At 39.2% G+C, this 20,573-nt stretch overlaps 1 protein-coding gene across 3 annotated transcripts in view; it reads left to right on the forward strand.

Annotated features, from left to right (window-relative positions):
- Positions 1 to 20,573, forward strand: part of Supt3h (SPT3 homolog, SAGA and STAGA complex component) — a 400,501-nt gene that overhangs the window by 169,483 nt on the left and 210,445 nt on the right. For 2 of the 3 annotated variants that reach the window (XM_045157593.1, XM_045157594.1), the window contains exon 3: positions 18,949 to 19,033. The exons of the other annotated variant lie outside the window; for it this stretch is intronic. In XM_045157593.1, coding sequence (XP_045013528.1) covers positions 18,949 to 19,033 — 85 coding nt within the window. The remainder of the gene's footprint in view (positions 1 to 18,948; positions 19,034 to 20,573) is intronic. 3 annotated transcript variants of the gene reach the window in all.

A 20,573-nucleotide genomic window follows, 5' to 3' on the forward strand; every position in this document is an offset into this window, starting at 1 on the left:
TCCAGACGCGTGCACCCCCTTGTGCATCTGGCTAACGTGGGACCTGGGGAACTGAGCCTCGAACTGGGGTCCTTAGGCTTCACAGGCAAGCGCTTAACCGCTAAGCCATTTCTCCAGCCCTGAATTATTCTTAATAGTCATAAAATATCCTATATTGTATAAAGTTAAGTGATTCTTGAATATTCTTAAAATAAAAAGCAAAGTCTATAACAACCTTGATACTACTGTCTGACATTACTTTTTTATTTTGTTATTTTAATCAGTGTATGTGTGTGTGTGTGTGTGTGTGTGTGTGTGTGTACAAATGCCACAACGCATGTGTGGAGGTCAGAAGACAACCTTGAGTGTTCCTTCTCACCTCCGGCTTGTGTGAGGTGGTGAGTTTTCCTCCTGTGCTGTATCCTGTCTTTCCAGGTGCTCTCAGATTCCAGTGTGCTTGCTACCATCTGGAGCTTTGAGTACTGAAGGTCCAAACTCTGGCCACTTTGCCTTCTCCCCAACCCCTGACTCTAATTTTGAGTATCTTCCACTAACAATGCCTCAATCATCCCCCCCATAATGAAGTATGGTTGTACTTTAAGCCATATATAACCAAATGTTTAAGGAAAATATGAACACATAACTTGAAGAAAAACAGTGTCTTTTACCCTTTAATGGGAAAGTTCATTATGAAAAGAAAATAAGAATGTCGTGGATCTAACAAAGCTTCTGGTGACCATTGCTGCCTGCCTTGGGGAAAATGGCAAAGTTGGACTTAGATCACTCAGGAGCAGTCTAGACTGAGCAGTGATAGCCTGTAGACATTGTGATTATCAGGTTCCAGTAATTACCACGACTCATCAACATATCATTCAAGATATGTTCATTTTGTAGCTAGAGACAAGATAGGTGCATATATGCTGCAGTCCTTCCCTCTGCCTTTTAGCCTTTGGTCAAGCCAGAGAGCACTGAAGTAAGCCAGACAAAAAAGCACTGGTTCTATAGACATACCATGCATAGCAACTCAGTATTGATACAGGTAGTGAATGGCTCATTTTATTTTAGACTTTGTATTTTATTTGTTGATGAAACAATGGCCGATGTTATTTGAGTATACTATAATATTGGAAATATAAAGTGAAAAACATAATTCCTGTTTTCATGTTTCTGTATTAGTTTCCTATGGCTTTAGTTAGAAGTGCCTTAAATGTAGGACAGCAGAAACTTACTGGATTTCACCTGGGCCTGATGGCATATATTTACCTGTAATCCCATCATTTGGAATCTGGAGGCAGAAGTATGAGGAGTTAAAGTTTAGCCTTGGCTAGTCTATGCCATCCTAAACTGTACAGGACACCATCTCAACGAAGAATCAAACATGCAAACAAGTGTATGAACAGGGGCCATGCTCTCTGGGGGATATAGGAGCAGATCTAAATGTCCCTTTCTGCCTCACATCTGCCTGTGTTCCTGAAGACTCCTTGGCTTTGAGCGGGTTGATTTGTTGTGTCATCTTTCCTGCATGTGTGTCTGTGTGTAAATTCCCCTTTCATGAGGACATCAGTCACAGTGGGTAAGACTGCAGCCTATTACATTGCTCTAAATTTATTAAGTATCCTCTGTGAATATGCTATGGACTCCAGGCCAGGTCATATTCTGGGATAATGAGGAGAGAATAGAATCCCCTCACATTTTTTTCCTGAATTTTAAAAATGAATAGTAGATAGCCACTCCATGGTAAACAAACACAAATCAGGTTGTTTGTGTTCCCTGTGCGTCACAGCATCCTGTAGTTTTGTTTATGGTGGCACTATTTTCAAGGTAGCTGTTATATATAGGTCAGTGATCCTCTCCTAGCACAGCACTTTTCAGAAAAGTTTCTTTTGATTATTCTAGCACATTTTCCTTCTGTGAACAAGTGTAGAAGTTATTATCTGTATTTCTTCTTAACCAGCATATAATTTGATATTAGTCCTTGACTGAAGCAAGGGTTGACTTGAGCCACATCTGCTTATCTGCCCATATTTGTCAAGTTTATGCAACTAAGAATGTTTTTATCCATGTCTGCCTGTCATCTGTCTGTCATATTCAAATTTTTAGAGGGAAATAAAGCAAAAGAAGGGTGATGTTTCATGATATATAATAAGTGTCATTCAGGTATCAGAGTCAGTGTTACCTATTCATACATCTGTGGATTGTCACCAGCTGTTCAGTGCAGCAGAGGCTGGGGAGTATTAGTAACAAAGGTGTTATGGCCCTTGTCCAGAACAGTCACATAATAAATGGTTTCTGGTGTGGTGGTTTGAATTAGGTGTCCCGCCAAACTCCTGTGTTCTGAATGGTAGGTCCCCAGCTGATGGCAGTGTGGGAGGCGGAACCTCCGGCAGTAGGTGTGTTGTTGGCCGCAGTCTTATGGGTGTTCTATCTAGCTTTCCCTTGCCAGTGTTTTGCACATTCTCCTGTTGCTATTGCCCAATTGTTGTTGCCCAGGAGGTGATACCCAGCCTCCGTTGATGGCATATTTTGGAGTTTCTCCTCACGTTTGTACTCCAAAATAAGTCCTTTCTTGCTATCAGCTGTTTCTGGTTAGGTGTTTGTCACAGCAATGAGTAGCTGACTGCAACACCTGGATTACAACAATAGGCTTTTTAAGAAACAAAAGCTTTTTTGTAGTTGTAATAGCATAATCTTAAAATTACATTTTATAAAAGGTATATGACTTGACTATATAATTAAAAATTATGTTTCAAACATTTTATATTTTGTGATATAAAATGCAGTGCATTTTTATGTCAAACCAGTTGAAACAAGATTATACTTTTCTGTTTGTGGAGTCATTTATTGATGTGCTATATACTATTTTTTGGAACTCTCAAGAACTTGGTTTTGTTCATGGTTGCATTTCTTAATTTTAGGAGAATACTTTGCTCCTAGTTGATGCTCAAAAATCTTCTTAAAATGTTAAACTTACAGAGATTAAGGCATATGAGTGTGTGCATGTGGTAGACATTGTTAGTCATGAAACTAAGTAAAGAACCTTAGTGTTGATAAGGCAGTGTGAGATCGGACCATTGTAAGCTAAGAGGGCACTTAGAATAGTTAGCTCCTGGAAGGAGACTTAATCCAGGATCTCAAACATGGCAATGATACACCTACAAATAAGCATGACTCTGTTTTTCTACCTTTTCCCTTCAGTGCATAGTCAAGAATGAAAGAATGGAATACTTTGCAGCTTATTGTTGTTGATTGGATCTGAAAGCACAGTCTTTAGTGGGATTTGAACTTTGAAATCACAAAGTACTTTCCCTTCCTTATTTAATTTTCAAATGACTCCTGCTTATGATTATTCTTTAGTAATACTCCAAACTTGTACTATTTTATGGGCATAGGAGAGACCCCCTTGTATCTTTAATTGCCTTTTGCATGATTTGTGCTGAAGATATATTTGAGGTGTCATTAAAATAATGTGAGTTACCAAATTAAAACTCATTAGGCTGTGGTAAGGCTCAGTGGTAGAGTGCTTGCCTAGCCTGTACAAGGCCCTGGCTTCAGTTGCCCATACTACAAACAAAACAAAAGAAAACAAAAACCAATTTCATGAGATGGTACTACTACCCTTTTAAAGCCCATTGTTTTCATGGAAAATAGGTTTAAAAAGTCATAAGCAATATTTTATGCAATCTTTTTTCTTGTACTAAACTAATTGTGTTGCAAAATTACTCTCCAATTATGCTTTTAAAGAAAACATGCAAGGTCTTTAGCTATTTAAAGTATGTGTGATTTTAAGCAAATTGAGGTAGTTAGGCTTAACCAGTATTTTTCCTGTGCCGTGTTATTCTTATAACATGTAGTAAAAATGCTGTATAGCCAGGGTAGTTTTCTTCTGTCTTGCCAAGTCCCACTCTAACCCATGTCTGCAATGGGTTGGCTCATTGTGAGCTATTGCGTTTTAACAGCATAATCAGATTTGTTTTGCATTTTGTTTGAAGATGAAGCTTAACCATGTAGAAAATATTATTTCCTCGCTGTGGCACTCTTTATTTTCCTATTTCATTTTTGAAAAAAGAACCCTCCTTCTGAATTAATTTTCTTTACTAAGAGTTAATAAGTAGAAATCCACAAGTAGATATGAGCTCTGTGGATTTAATAAAGAACTGAAGAGTATACTATGAATAATCTAATTTGAAATGTAAAATACTATTTTGAGTCAGTTGGTTGTGAAGGATATATTTGGGCAATCACTTAAACACAATTTATAGGTTTCTGAAATCCTTGGAAGGGGATTGGAGGGGAAGCTCCTACAGCAGAGAGAACTCAGACTGCATAATATTCTGGTATCATTATTAATAGGAAGACAAATTGTTTATGCTTCTTTGGGCCCTGAAAGCATCTTTTTGCTCAGGGAATAGGGCCATACACTTTTCCCTCACAGTTGACCAACATTTTCCCAGTAAGTGAAAAGGGAGAACTCTCATCAGTTTGAGAAATGAAATTTGTTTACAAAAGCAAAGTTCAAATTCTTAATTTTGGAGGAACTTGAGGTTATAGAAAGCAGAGATCTCAGATTCCTGGAGTCATTTTTGGAAGCTGCAGATTGAAATGCTCTTGGGCTTTTCTTCTACTTAGAAACTTCTCTATGTGGGATAAGAGTAGTATTAATGTGTTAAGCAGCAAGGGAAATTAAACTCACTATCATCATCTTCACAGGGGCCAGGAACATGGCTCAGTAGATAAGAGCACTGATGCCCAAGCATGGACCTGAGTTCCAAACCAGGCAAACACGTAAAGCCTGGGCGTGTCCACCCATGCTGTAACCTCAGCCTGTGTAGTGGGGTATGTCCACACGTGCTGGGAACCTCAGTTCAGTGTTGGGAAGGGAAACAGGAGAATAGCTGGGGCTCCCTGGCCAGCCAGTCTGCCCAAGAACAGCAGCGTTAAATTCAGAAAGAAACTGTCTTCCAAGGAAACACACCGAAGAACAATAAAGGAGGTCATCAAATATTTTCTGGCTTAAACAAATATTTATTTATTGCAAATTAGACAGGAGGGGCAGGGGAATGGACACGCAAGAACTTCCAGTCACTGCAAAGGAACTCCAGATGCATGTGCCACTTTGCGCATCTGTCCTTATGTAGGTACTGGGGAATTGAACCCAGGGCCTTAGGCTTTGCAGCAAACTGCCTGAACCACTAAGCCATCTCTGCAGCCCCTCCTCTGGCTTTTCATGCATGTATACACTATACAAACATGTCATCATTAATGCCAAAAGAAAAGCAATCATAGTTATATACTGTATTAGTCAGGGATCTCTAGAGGAACAGACTGAGAGAATGAAGTATATTAAAAGGGAATTTATTGGATTAGCTTAAGGCAGTCAACAATAGCCGTCTGCAAGCCCAGGGGTCAAGGAACCCAGTAGCTGCTCAGTCTATGAGGCTGGATGCCTCAGCAGTCCCGATCCTGCACTGAAGGCCTGGAGGTGTCCTGGGGAGCCGCTGGTCTTCAGTCCAGGCTGGAAGGCAGCAAGCAGCTCCAGCAGCCCTGTGGGATGAGGGGTTCTTTTTTTCCCAGAGCTTCCTTAGATAAAGCCCCACTCTGGGGAAGGAGTTCCTCTTTAAAGTTCATCCTTCCTGGAAGCAACCTCAGAGGCCCACTCAGGAGGAATGTCTGTGGATTCTGAAATAGATCAAGTTGACACAAAAACTTCACCTAATTAAATACTGTTCCTGCTGTAGTTTCCTTTTCATTGCTGGGCCAAAGCACCTGACCAAAAGCACTTATAGGAAGAAAGTTTGTTTATTTATTTAGGCTTACAGTCTTGAGGGAAAGCTTCATGATCACAGGGGAAAGCATGGCATGAGCAGAGGGTGGACGTAACCTTGCTTCAGCAGGTAGCAAACAGCAGTAGGAGAGTGAGCTGAGCTCTGGCAAGTGGGAGCTGGCTGTCATACCCATAATTTTGCCCCAGCAACAGACCTCATGCCGTAGGGCTCCACCTCCCAAATAGCTATCAGCTGAGGACCCAGCATCCAAAACATATGATGTTTTCAAGGACATGTCGTTCAATCCACCACAGTCCCCAAGTATCAATTTTTAATCTTTTTATAGTATCTTTATTATAATACATCGACTATAATGCAATTAGCCTTATGGTTATTATGTTAGAATTTCTGTAGTAATGCATAGTATAGCCAGGCTTTAACTTTGGGAAATTTTTACATTGTTTCATAGACTGATCCTCGAATTCACTGAGGTTGGACTCAAATTCACAACGATCTTCCTACTTCTGCCTCCAGCATAGTTAATTCTTCAGACTTAGAGGGAAGGTGAATTTCATGTGCTAAACTAAACTATATTAACAGAAAAGAAGCCATTTATTTACATTTGACTTAGAAATTTTTTTTTTTACCCTTGACCCCTTTTTCTGCATTTGCTACTTAGATTTTTTTCCTCTTTATCAATTCAGCTATTGTGCTCTTTCAACAGGTTTACATTTCTGCATGATCTGAGTTGTCTAAAGCCATTTGTCAATTTATTAAAACATCATCTAAAGACTATCCTTTCATTTCTATGGTTCATTAAATTGTAATCTAGCACCCTATTATTGGAACCCTATTTTGATATGTGCTTAAGTTGTCTTTAACTTATTTTTTTATTGTGGTCTAAATTAAAATAATCTGAGGGTTCTGAGATATCTATGAAAGACTGTGATAGAGCTGGAGAAATGGTCTAACAGTTAAGGATCTTGCCTGCAAAGCCAAAGGTCCTTGGTGTGACTCCCCAGTACCCACATGAAGCCAGATACTCAAGGTGGTGCATACATCTCGAGTTCATTTACAATGGTTAAAGGCCCTGGTATGATCTTTCTGTCTATCTGCCTCTTTCTCTCTTCCTTTCTGAAATACACACACACACACACACACACACACACACACACACACACACACTATGATAAAGAAATCAGAGGTTTGATTTTTTAGAGTTTATACTCAGACTATTTGGAGGTGAAATTATTTCTGTCATTCACTATATATGTGACTTTTGGTAATCTAAAATAGGAAGAAGAAATAATAATTTGTCTGTGATAGTTTTAAGCAAGCTTCTATTCTTTATTGATATAAATTATTATTAATATTTGCTACCACAGAGCTGGTACCCATGAAGGTAAGTATTTATGGCTGGTACCCAGGTATCCAGTTGGCTTCCACATCCATGGGCTTAGTTCAATTTCAGACTCATCATTATTTCTTAAACCATGTGGTATATAATTGTCTATGTAGAATTATAGTAGTAGAAATTAATCTAGGAATGGTTGAAAGCATATGGAGCATGTATAGAGATTATATATAAATACTACATTTTTTGTTGTTGTTATTGTTTTTCGAGGTAGGGTCTCACTCTAGTCCAGGCTGACCTGGAATTCACTGTAATCTCAGGGTGGCCTCGAATGCACAGCAATCCTCCTACCTCTGGCTCCTGCATGCTGGGATCAAAGGTGTGCTTCATACCCGGCTCTGTGTTACCCTATTTTATTTTTTTGCTTTTTTTAAAAATTTAATTTATTAGTTTTCTTTTCAGTAAATACAGGCAGTTTGGTACCATTGTTTAGGCTCATCTGTGATCTACCCCTTCCCATTGGACCCTCCTTGTTGATGTAAATGGGTCGTGCATTGTGGAGTTAGCCCCCAGTTATTGGTATGATAAATGTCTCTGCAAATCATGACCCAACATGTGACTCTGACATTCTTTCCGCCCCCTCTTCTGCAAAATTTCCATGAGCCATGTTGGGTTCATTTTTGGTCTACTTCAGTGCTGAGGTGTTGGGGGCCTCAGAGGCTCTGGCTCTCTGATTTGGTAGGAGTTGATTTTTCTCTGAGTTGGTCTCCTTCCCCTTTGTGCTGGTATCCAATTCACAGGAAAACATCACCCTTGCTTGTTTCGCCAGTTGTCCTTAGTTTCAGTTGGGCCCCTTTTGAGGTATGTTGGGAAAGCTCTCTCCTTAGGATCTGCATCTATCTGAAAAAGAGAAGCAGATTCTCCAACGGAGAGTAAGTTAGCACCCATAAAATTGAGATAACACTTACTTTTTTGATAGACAGTTTGATAGGTGTAGGCCGTCTTATACCCCGTGATTGATGGTAGCTTGATATTGTAGAGTGGGCTTGTGTTTGGGTATGGTTCTGACTTGTTTCCCAGCTCCAGCTATGGGTCTAGTACCACTGAGTGGATCAGTTAGCCAAATCAAGAGCAATTGGTTCCTCACCATGGCTGTGTACCACTATTGCACTTGTGTGGGCATCACATCAGGTTATTTGTTGCTAATTAGGTTAAACAATGAGTTGCTTGGACAGATCTTGGTCATTTCCCCCAGTCGCCTATGTAGCACCTTCTGGCACTAGACGCGCTGACTGTTTGGGGACTGACACTCTCCTGGCTTCCAGCCATGTCATTCCATTTTACGTGTCAGCTGCGTATGGAGTCTTCTGTAATAGGGTCTTACCACTGGCCTTTGGTGGGTCATCAAGTACTCTGATAGAAGTCTGTCATTGTTTTGGGAAACCTTGTAGGTTTCTCTGATCAAAAACTCATTGTGGATGGCAGGCCCAAGCTGGAAGTGGGGGTTACAGGTCAGGTCCACTAAGAAATTGAGGAAAAAGATAACTAATATACAAGAGTTAGAGAGGAGAGAGATAGAGGGGAGAGAGGGAGAGGGAGGGAGGGAAGATGTAGGAGATTTAGGTTAGTCTTGATCCTACCCTCTCCAGTGTCTTGTGGTTCAGGTGTTTCCTGTAAGGGTCTAGTGAATGTTCAGCCATTTGGTCTGTCTTTTAGGAAGTAGAATTTTATGGTACCATTGCCGTTTGGGTCCAGATTACTGTTTTCCACCCTTCGATGCCCTCCCTGCCCTCCCATCCATCTTATTGTCTAGTCCATGAGGTGCTTGATGGGTATGTAAGGTATCTTGGGTAGATTCAGGTTAGGTGTTGTAGATGAGTGAGACTATGTGTCGATTTTTTTTCTGTGACTGGGTAAGTTCGCTGAGAATGATCTGTTCCAGGTTCAACCATTTTTCCTCAAATTTCTTTATGTCGTTTTTTCTTACTGCTGTATAGAATTCCATTGTGTAGATATACCACATCTTTGTTATCCATTCTTCTAATGATGGACATCTGGGTTGATTCCAGCTTTTAGCTATTATGAATTGAGCCGCTACAAACATGGTTGAGCAAATCTCTCTGGCCTTTGGTTTGAAGGTTTTAGGGTAGATGCCCAGTAAGGGTATAACTGGGTCTGTTGGTATTTCTATAGTCAGCTTTTTCAGGAGTCTCCATATTGCTTTCTAAAGTGGTTGTACCATCCTGCATTCCCACCAACAGTGAATGGGTGTCCCTGCTTCTCCACATCCTTGCCAGCATTTATTTTCATTTGACTTTTTGATTGGCTATCCTTATTGGGGTAAGGTGGAATCTCATAAAGAAATAAAGGACATAATCCCATTTTCAATAGCAACAAAAGAAATAAAATACCTTGGAATAACGTTAACCAAGGAAGTAAAAGATCTATACAACGAAAATATAAAAACTGTCAAAAAAGAAATTGAGGAGGACTTGAAAAGATGGAAAGACCTCCCATGCTCCTGGATAGGCAGAATTAACATTGTGAAGATGACAATCCTTCCAAAGGCAATATATAGATTTAACGCAATTCCAGTTAAAATCCCTACAGTGTTCTTCACAGAGATAGAAAAAATGATCTCAAATTTCATATGGAAAGGCAGAAGGCCTCGCATATCCAAACATATCCTCAGCAAAAGAAATACCTCTGGTGGCATCACCATACCTGATATAAAGCTATATTACAAAGCCATAGTAATAAAAACAGCATGGTACTGGCATAAAAACAGGAGTATAGACCAATGGAATAGACTTGAGGACCCGGATTTTTGGTCAAGCAACTATAGCTACTTGATATTCGACAAAGGCCCAAACAATATAGACTGGAAAAAAGATAGCATCTTCAAGAAATGGTGCTGGACAAACTGGATAACCACATGCAGGAAACTAAAACTTGATCCACACATTTCACCATGCACTACACTCAAATCCAAATGGATCAAAGACCTTAACATAAGACCAGAAACTCGAAAACTACTGGAAGAAAATTTAGGAAGTACTTTCCATGATATAGGAATGGAAAAAGACTTCCTGAATAAAACCCCAGTGGCTCAAGTTCTTAAATAGTCACTCAACCATTGGGATCATATGAAGCTGAAGAGTTTCTTTACAGACAAGCATATAATAAGCAAAGCCAATAGAATACCCACAGAATGGGAGAAAATATTTGCAGGTTATCCAACTGATAGAGGCCTTATCTCTAGAATTTACAAAGAACTCAAAAGTCTAAACAATAAGAAGACAAATACCCCACTCACAAAATGGGGCACAGAGTTGAACAGGCAATTCACAGAGGAAGAGATACAAATGGCAAACACACACTTAAGAAAATGTTCATCATCCCTAATCATCAGAGAAATGCAAATTAAAACAACTATGAGATTCCACCTTACCCCAATAAGGAAAGCCAACATCAAAAAGTCAAATGTTACCCTATTTTATAAAGGCATCAGTCTTCCTCTAGTTTTGTAGCTCCATAGAACCTGTGGCCATTACTCTGCAGATACTGGGAAACTACAATATGTTTTCATTACTATTTTTAGTATACAGAGATGTTTTCATGTATCCATGTAAGCTTCTAAATGTTCACATTAGTCTTTTGATAATATAGTCTAAAATTAACATGTGAATTTCATTGATAGTGCATGTAAATATCTATAAAACTTATTCTTCCTAGCCAAAATGTCAAGTTGAGGTTTATAAGTTTAACTAAAAGACCATTTAATGTATGTTGTGTGTTTATTCTCAGTGGAGTTGTTACATGTAATTATATCTTAGCATCTTTCTCATGTCATCACTTTTTATCCATGTGCTGGAGAATAAATTGAAAATGCATTTTTTTGGGGATATACTAAATTCCATTTTGATTTGAGGAATATTGTTGAGACTAGAGAGAAATGTTTTCTTTATTTTCCGAGAACAAATGTGACTGATCATTGTCTAGTTTACATGTTCTGTAAAGGCAATTGTCTTGTATACTTCCTGACTTAAATGGAATTCTTTTTGAAGGGGCAAATGGAATATATTATGTTGTACAACTGGGACATATTATGTATTTTCCTCTTGACAGTCACAAACATTTGCACAATTAATTTTCAAGTTATTTAAGTGGTTGTGTAATGCCTACACCATTTCCTTTATTTCTACATTTATATCGTCATTAACTCCTTGTTACAGTAAACGAGAATAATATCATTTTTCCTGAAAATATAACTATATTAGGAAAGAAAATATATATTGTAATGGTATTAATTATTTTCATATTTTTCCCTGGGATTCTTCTTAATTGAAGTCTAACTGAGCTATAATCTTACTTCATTTAAAAACTGTTGAGGGCGGGGCATGTGGCACACACCTTTAATCCCAGCACTTGGGAGGCAGAGGTAGGAGGATCGCTGTGAGTTTGAGGCCACCCTGAGACTCCATAGCGAATTCTAGGTTAGCCTGAGCAAACTACCTCAAAAAGCCAAAAAAAAAAAAAAAAAAAAAACCTGTTGTGGGAAGGAAAATTAGGCAATACTCCATTTGAGCTTGATTAATCTCAAGTAAATTCAGAAATCCATGACTATTACAAGCTTGCATAAGGCCATAGTTCATATCAGTAAAATAATTTGCCCTTGTAGGTGTAATAACACGTCAGTGAAATATGCAGACCCCAACAAGACTTCAGCGCTGGTCTGATGATGCTCTTGTGTGTGAAGTGAGGAAGTAACTCAGGGTTCTCACCCTTAAAATACTGATTAGCGGATCTGCTGGCTTTTTGTGTGTCTTATGATTTGTTTAGCATTTAAGTTATGGGACACATTCCTTCTGTTTATTTATTAGAAGTTTGGGAACTTTGGTATTCAAGTGAAAATGTCTGACTTCAATATGCGTAACGAAATAAATACTGAACTACTGTGATCCGGCTGAGAATGAAGATTGCGTGTAGTTGGGAAGTCTTCCCAAGGCTGCTTTGCTCTCACCGTGTGACTTCCTGAGGCCTGAACACATGTCTTTTCACCAGTGACAAAAGGAAGAAGCAGTTTTTCCCAGGTCCAGCTGGGAGAGCCAGTGAATTTCCTGCATTGGCTGGGTGTCCCTAAAGAAGCATGAATCACTCAAAGGTGGGCGCATAAGCCCAGAGCCAACCCACAAGGATAATGGCAGCTTTGCCAGCATAACCATGAGGAGGGGACTTGTGAAGCATGTAACTTTATCTGTGTGCGTGTTGTATTGTTGAGTGGCATGTTGGCGTGAGTGTGCGTATGTGCGTGTGTGTGTGTGTGTGTGTGTGTGCGTCTGTGTACGCGCGCACTTAGAGGATAGAGGACAGCCTTGGGAACAGCCTCTACCTTTTTACTGTTTTGAAGTGAGGCGTCTCATTGGCCTGGAGTCAGTCAACATCACCAAATAGCCTGGCCAGTGCACTCCAGAGATCCTCTTGTCTCCTCTGGGATTACAGTGCTCCCCCCCCCCCCATTAAGTGTGGGCTTTGAGGATCAAACTCAGGTCTTCATACTTGTAAGGCGGACATTGTTCTGCCTGAGCTATCTCCCAGTCGGGTGGTTGTCACTCTCTGAGCCTCACGAACCTTGTAATGGGCATGAGCTTCTTTCCTCCCTGCAAGAGGGCAAGTTTCATTCTGAGAAAACAGCCGTGCTGTAGAACTAAATGATAAGAAGTATGTAAGGAGTCGTTAACCTTGATATCTTAAAATAGATGCTGTCTAATCTTTTGGTTTCTCTGGGCCACATTGGAGAAAGTATTGTCTTGGCCCACACATTAACAGACTATGCCATCGATTGCCTTGGGCTGTGAGTTACTGTTGAAAAACATGAGGTATTGTTTGAAAATGATGGAAAAATGCTAAAACTGGATTGTGCTGATGGGTGTACAACTCTGAAATTTACTGAAAAATCCTAAGATTGTGTACTTTAAACCATCAAGTTTTAGGAATATGTAAATAATATCTCAACTGCTTTAAAAAATATTCTGAAGCCAACAAAACAAAACCTCTTAATGCAAGACATAGTTGGAATTTTGAAAACCTGTCATATAAAGCAGGATTTGATATTTTTAACTAAGCCCAGTGTTTGGGAGTTATAAGGGGAACAGGATTTTACTTCATACAGAACATCTCTTCAAAAGCCAGAGGGACACACATGCTAGTGATAGGGTTTTAGAGAGTTAGAGGTTCAAATTGCGCATGGCCACATTTAAGAAAAGTTTGTTGATGAAGGATGAGTGTGTGTGTGTGTGTGTGTGCATGTGTGCGTGTGTATACATAAATTCTGTTTTTAAGAGATAAAGAGAGCATTGGTACCAAAATGTTAGCAGTTACAATTTTTTTAAATTTTTTTTGTTCATTTTAATTTATTTATTTGAGAATGACAGACAGAAGGAGGCAGAGAGAGAGAGAATGAGAATGGGTGCGCCAGGGCTTCCAGCCTCTGCAAACGAACTCCAGACGTGTGCGCCCCCTTGTGCATCTGGCTAACGTGGGTCCTGGAGAATCGAGCCTTGAACTGGGGTCCTTAGGCTTCACAGGCAAGCGCTTAACCGCTAAGCCATTTCTCCAGTCCGCAATTACAAATTTTGATAGAGAACTATATGTTTTCATTGTACTATTCTGTGAATTTTTAGACTGGTTGATGATATCTCAAAATAAAAACAGAATAAAGGGTTGACGAGATTGTTCAGCAGTTAAGGCACTTGCTTGCAAAGCCTATTGACCCGGGTTCAGTTCCATTCCCCAGTACCTATGTAAAGCTAGATGTACAAAATGGTGCATGTGCCTGGACTTCATTTGCAGTGGTCTGAGGTCCTGGTGTGCCTATTTTCTCTTTTTTCTCTTTCCCTCCCCCTCCCCTTGCAAATAAATAAATAAATGTATTTAAAATCAGGATAAAACGAGAGCACCATTCAGTATGTTGTAATTTTTTTTTAAATTTTGTCAGAGCATACTGGTCAGACAGTTTCTCAGTGATAAAGGTAGAGCTCATAGAGTCGTGAGGAAGTTCAGATATAAGGGATTAGCAATGTCCTATGGTTGACATCCTCTGTAGAATACTGGTAATAGATGATACTATGTTGCCTTCTTGGTGCTAAAAGATGTACTTATTGCTGTAAGACGTTCATGATTGACTTTAAAAAAGAAGCAGCAATCAACTTTGTTAAACCATTGAAGATCTCTAAAACTGCTTCTAGGGGCTAATGAATAAGATGATGGCCAAAGAATCCGCTATTAGTCTTTCATTAGTCAGGAAAATCATTGTTTCTTAGCTTGTGGAAACTTACAGAAGTAGCGGCCAGGGTACCATTCAGGGCTGCCATGATGCACAGTGAGTAAGAATGCTTGAAAGGCCCATTGTCGGCTCCTCTTGCCACCACCACCACGTCACTATTTAAAACTGAAGTACTTGGCTTTGAAGCTCTAACATCTTGGACTGAAGCTTATTTAAAATCCTTTCTCCAAAGTCCTTTTTGGAGTTCTTCCCCGTAAGTCAGTGTTCCTAAATTGATTTTCAATGTTACATAATTAGGTAGGCCTAGAAGTCTAATTACATACATGGTAAGGACACTGGGATTCCAGTTCTTGCCTTGCAGCACTTCCCAGAGGCTCTCGTATGGGGACAAGCATTTCAGTTTCAAAGAACAGTGTAATATGAGGTATTCTCCCAGTTCATTCAATTACGGAGTAGATGTTTTTTTCTCTACACCATCCATCAGGGAAATACTACTAGACTAATTCATATTTGTGTACATTCTGTATGGATAACAATCCCAGTACAGCATGGTCTCATTTCTGTTCACTGTCCTTTTAATGGCTTGTCATCGTGTGGCTTATTGCTGTTGATTCCAGTCAGTTCTACCGTACTTCGATCTCTCTGAGTCCCAGGTGGTGTCATGGCATTAAACGTGCCGTTGTGTGGTTAACAGCTGTTCTGTTTGTTTTCGTCGTGCTGGAGATAGAACTGGTGTGCCCTTACTCCTGCAGTGAGCTACACCGTCAGCCCTACGGGAAGTTGGTTTAAACAGTGAGAATAACTCACTGTTAATGAATGTAAGATTCTGTAGTGGTTACCAACAAAATCTGTTTCCAGTGTTATGAAGAGTTAGTTTTCTTCTAGGTTTCAGTAAAGATGCTATAGTAAAGTCATAGCAATATTAAATGTTTTGGGGGCTTAGCAGACTAAATAACTTTTCTGAAGTGGTTGCTTCTCTCTGCAAGCCTTGAAAAAATTTAGTGCTATGTATTAATTGGACCAGGCATCATTTTGGCTTGTTAATTTTACTATCTAATAAGTGATCACATAAGTTTAATTTATTTAATTTGTTACAGTTTTATTTTTCTTATTCATTATGACAATTAGACAGGAGTTCTGAGTGAGTTTAGAGTCCTGCCTTTATCCGGGTTCATGACCGTGAGGTGGTTTTACAGTAGAGTGAATAGATGTGATGGTGAAATTTTCATTCATTGTTTTTCCCTTCCTCAAATAGAGTGTCATATTAAGACCTGAGGACGATTGGCCTAGGAATTATTAGAAGAGATTCATATAGATGTTCTGCTAGTGCTATCAAATTCCCTCCATGTACGTTTCATGCTTTGTGGTCTGATAGTCCTGGAAGAGTTTTCGTAGATTACTTTTGGTATTTATAAGATTTCCTCATTTAATTTTTCTTTATTTTTTTAATTTTTTCTTTCTTTCTTTTTTTTTTTAAATATATTATTTATTTATTTGAGACAAAGGCAGAGAGAGGGAATGAGAGGGGGAAAGAGAGAGAATGGGCATGCCAGGGCCTCCAGCCACTGTAAACCAACTCCAGATGCATGTGCCCCCTTGTGCATCTGGTTTATGGGGGTCCTGGGGAATCGAACATAGGTCCTTTGGCTTTGTAGGCAAGTGCCTTAACCAATAAGCCATTTCTCCAGCCCTTCTTTCTTATTTTTAATAGCTGTTGCTTTTCATATATAAAAAATTGCTTAATACCATTTTAATATTTTCCTGTCCCCTGTCTCATACTAACATCTCTAGAATTTTGTTTTTCCTTTTCTTTTTTCTTTTTTCTTTTTCTTTTTTTTTTTTTTTGGTTTTTCAAGGGAAGGTTTCACTGTAGCCCAGTCTGACTTGGAATTCACTATTCAGCCTGAGGGTAGCCTCGAACTCACAGTGATCCTCCTACCTCTGCCTCCCAAGTGTTGGGATTAAAGGCGTGTGCCTGCGTGCCCAGCACCAGGCTGCTCTTGTTCTTGAAGTTCCCCTGCCTCAACCTTTTGGGCATTAGGGGTGGGTGGGAATGATAGGCTTGTAATACTAGGCTCACTTCCAGGTTTTTTCTTTCCTTCTTTTTTTCTTTTTTTCCAAAGTAGAGTCTCTAGCCCAGGCTGACCTGGAATTCACTATGTAGTCTCAGGGTGGCCTCAAATTCATGGTGATTCTACTCCCTCTGCCTCCCAAGGCATTTATGTATGTATGGCTATGTCTGTCTGTCTGTCTGTCTCTCTCTCTCTCTTTCTCTCTGTGTGTGTGTGTGTGTGTGTATGTGTGTGTGTGTGTATGTATGTTTGTATGTATGCATGTATTTCATTTGCAAGCAGAGAGAGATAGGGATAGAAGAAAGAAAATGGTTGCCCCAGGGCCTTCACATGTGCCACCTTGTGCATGTGGCTTTAGGCAAGCACTGGGGAAGTGAACCCAGCTCGTTGGGCTCTGTAGGTAGGGGCCTTAACCACTGAACCATCTTTCCAGCCCCTGGTTTCTTTCTTTCTTTCCTCGCTCCCTCCATCCCTTCCTCCCTCCGCCCCTCCCTTACTTCCTTTAATCAGGTGTTCTCTGTCTCAGTCCATAATACAGGTGTGCCTCACCTGGGGAATCTTAACAGCCCGAAAGACACCTGTGCGATTCTACAGGCGGAATCTGTTATTTTCTTTTGCTGTGCTAAGTTTGTAACGTAAAAGTGTTCCTGTACTTTATAGTCTTCATTGCGCCCTTTCTATGCTGGAGTGTAAGCTTGACCCCTGTTGCCCGATTTGTTCACTGCTTGATCCCAAGCAGCACATGTAGGCCTTCAGCAAATGTGCATTAATACCTCAGAAAATGTCAGTGCCTTCCTTTTCAGACTGGAATCCTGTCTTACCATATTTTCAACAAATACAGAGATAAATATATTGGGATTTTTTTCCCATCAATGTTATTTTATGTCAGGAAGAATTTTATAACATTTTTATATTTCTATATGCTTATACTTATTTCTTGGGATGTGACAAAATTAAAAATCCTTGAAATTCATTTAAATTATATAGAAGTATGATTATGACAGGGAAGAGGAGAGATTCATATTGAGGTGTTAAGCCATCAATGAGGAAAATATGTTATCAAGGAAGCTATTGTTTGTTTTTTGGTTTTTCCAGGTGGGATCTCAGGCTGACTTGGAATTCACTCTGTCGTCTCAGGGTGGCCTCAAACTCACAGCAATCCTCCTGCCTCTGCCTCCCATGTGCTGGCATTACTGCTTTATCTATAAGCTTAAGAACTATATTGCCCAAATGTAGTGGTAGCAGTCATCAAACATTGGTCAGGTCTTTAAGTGGTGTAAATGCCTCTACGTAGGATGTTTCCTACAGTTTTGGAAATTTGGAGGGATTTTGACATGTATGTATAGTATGTGTGTGTTCACATGGGTGGGTGCATGCATGTGTGCACATTCTTATGGACCCTAGAGACTGGTGTCAGGCATATTTCTCAATGGCATGCCCTCATTTGTCGAGGCAGGACCTTGCGCTTGAGCTCAGTGCTTGCCGACGCAGATGGCCTAGCCAGCTTCTCGTCCCTGAATGATGTGTTACTTGCAGAACAGCATCCTCACCCAGCCTTGATGTGGGTGCTGCGGATCTGAGCTCCGGTCCTCATGCTTACATTTCATCCACTGAGTCCTTTCCTCTACCCCTTAGTAGATATATTTCTTTTTATCAGTTTTAAATGAGTCCCTTTTATATTTATTTTCTTGTTCACACACTGAAAGTGCCACGATCACTGGGTATTAGCTTCGCTTCTCTTTATATTGGGCTCTTCATCTGTATCTCTAACCTGCTCGGGGTCTCTGCATCTTTGGCTATACCAGGACATAGCTGCAGGGAGCTAAGTCGGTGCTCTGAGCACTCTCTTTCCCTCTGCACTCTGTTTTATCAGCTTGCATGAATTGTTTTGTCTCCTGTATAGCTAAAGCAGGGTTCACAGAACACTTCAGTATATTATTGTGGATGTTTCAAGCATTCTTCATTAAGAAGAGTATCTTTGTATATATTATGTTTAAACTGGATTATCGGAAGAAAAATTATAATCCATCTGATATTCTGTTTGTATATAATTGAAAATAGCAGTGGATGCCACTTATGCATTTACCTTTTAGAAATTGTCAATATTTATTGATATCACATACTTTGCAACTCTTAATGTGGCTATGACTGTTCATTTCTATTGAGAGTGTGGATGTAGGCACATAATTTTTTGGTTGCCAATGTTGTGAGGTTATAGTATTTTGTGTTTTGGCACAGCACTAAGTGAGTGATCTTTGAAAATAATGTACATATCACATACTAAAATGGAAAAAGATTACAATGGGAAACACTGGAATTTTGTAGAAATTATAAAATACCTGAGATATTTATTTCCTTTGTCCACAATAAATTATGTATCAATTTGGGTATTTGAGAAAAAGGTTTATAGCCTTTTTCTTGGGCAGAGTCTTATTTTTATTTTCTACTTATATTAGCTTGTAGTCTTTAGCATTGGTCTTTTCTTTTCTTTCACAGGTTTTCTTTAGGCGATGCTAGACGGCCTCTCCATGAAACAGCAGTTTTGGTTGAAGATGTGGTTCACACACAGTTAGTTAACTTGGTAAGAGTTTATGTGATCTTATTTGATATTTCTTCTCTGTATTCTGTTTTTACTAGGATTGCAGCCCAAGACATTGTTTTAAAGATTTTATTTGTATCTGTGGTTGTTTTTTTTTTTTTTTGTATATTTATTTTGTTTATTTGAGAGAGAGAGAGAATGGGCACACCAGTGCCTCCAGCCACTGCAAATGAACTCCAGATACATGCACCCCCTTGTGCATCTGGCTAATGTGGGTCCTGGAGAATTGAACTGGTATCCTTTGGCTTTGTAGGCCAATGCCTTAACAGCTAAGACATCCCTCTAACCCCTTGTATCTGTTTTTTTTTTTATTTATTTTTGTCAGCTTTATGAAGATATAACTATTTGCTAGTGTAAGTGCATAATTTAATGAATTTTGATAATGGGATAGTTTCATAAGAATTAGTATAATCAGGATTTATAAACTTCATACCATCTGAAGTCATTTTTTGGTGCCTGTGCGGTCAGTTTTCAGCCTTTGGCAGCCACTGGTCTGCTTTCTTTTATCACATGTTTGCTGAAAGTTTTTGTTTGTTACACCTTTTTCAAACTTTTTATTTTGGACTTTTTTTAATTCATTTTTATTTTCACAAATGGTACAAAGAGTTTCCAACTACTCTTCAGCGTACTCAGACATTTGCATTTTATACAATCATAATGCAATTAAAACCAGAAGATTCTACTGGTATAGTGGTGCTTCCTGATCATAAGTGAATTCTATCATCTCCTCCCTGCTAATGTCCCTTCTCTTTCCTGAGAAGAAATAATGAATGCCATGTTGTAGCTAGTTGTTGTGTATTTATTATCCATTTCTACCCATAATAGCTCTTTTATAAACTTCTGCATGTGCATTGTAAAGTACATTAACTAAGGAAGTTATGTCATATAAAATCAAGGGAAAGCTTTTGTTCTCTTTCCTGCAATGGCAGATTAGAATCACAGAATCACTGGATATTCTTGTATGTATCTGTTTGGCACTGAGAATCCCAGTCCTTGAGTATGCTAGGCAAGCACTTTACCACTGAACTGTACCCCTAGTCCAAGTCATGGAATTTATTTTATTGTTGTTGTTGTTATTATCATCATTATCATCATTATTATTATTATTATTGTGGTAGGGTCTTGCTGTAGTCCAGGCTGACCTGGAAATCACTATGTAGTCTTGGACTGGCCTCGAACTCACTGCAGTCCTCCTTTCTGCCTCCCAAGTGTTGGTACTAAAGGTGTGTGCCTCCACACCTGGCCAAGTCATGGAATTTTGAAGTTGAATTATGGGTAAGCAGTCATTTAGTCAGCTGTGTTATATAAGTTTGAACCAAATGAAATTACTGTTTTATAGGTTATAAATACTTGAATTTTGGCTATTTTATATGACTCAATGGAATTCAAATTAGAAATGGCTAGAAACCTCAAGTGTCTGTTTCCCTGTTTTGTGATGTTCAAGTACTAAGACTTACTTTTCATATTGACCATAAAAATGGCACAATTAGATTATAACATATCTAAAAACTGAATGAAATTC

This window comes from Jaculus jaculus, chromosome 8 (assembly GCF_020740685.1).
Source record: "Jaculus jaculus isolate mJacJac1 chromosome 8, mJacJac1.mat.Y.cur, whole genome shotgun sequence".
Lineage (NCBI taxonomy): Eukaryota > Metazoa > Chordata > Mammalia > Rodentia > Dipodidae > Jaculus > Jaculus jaculus.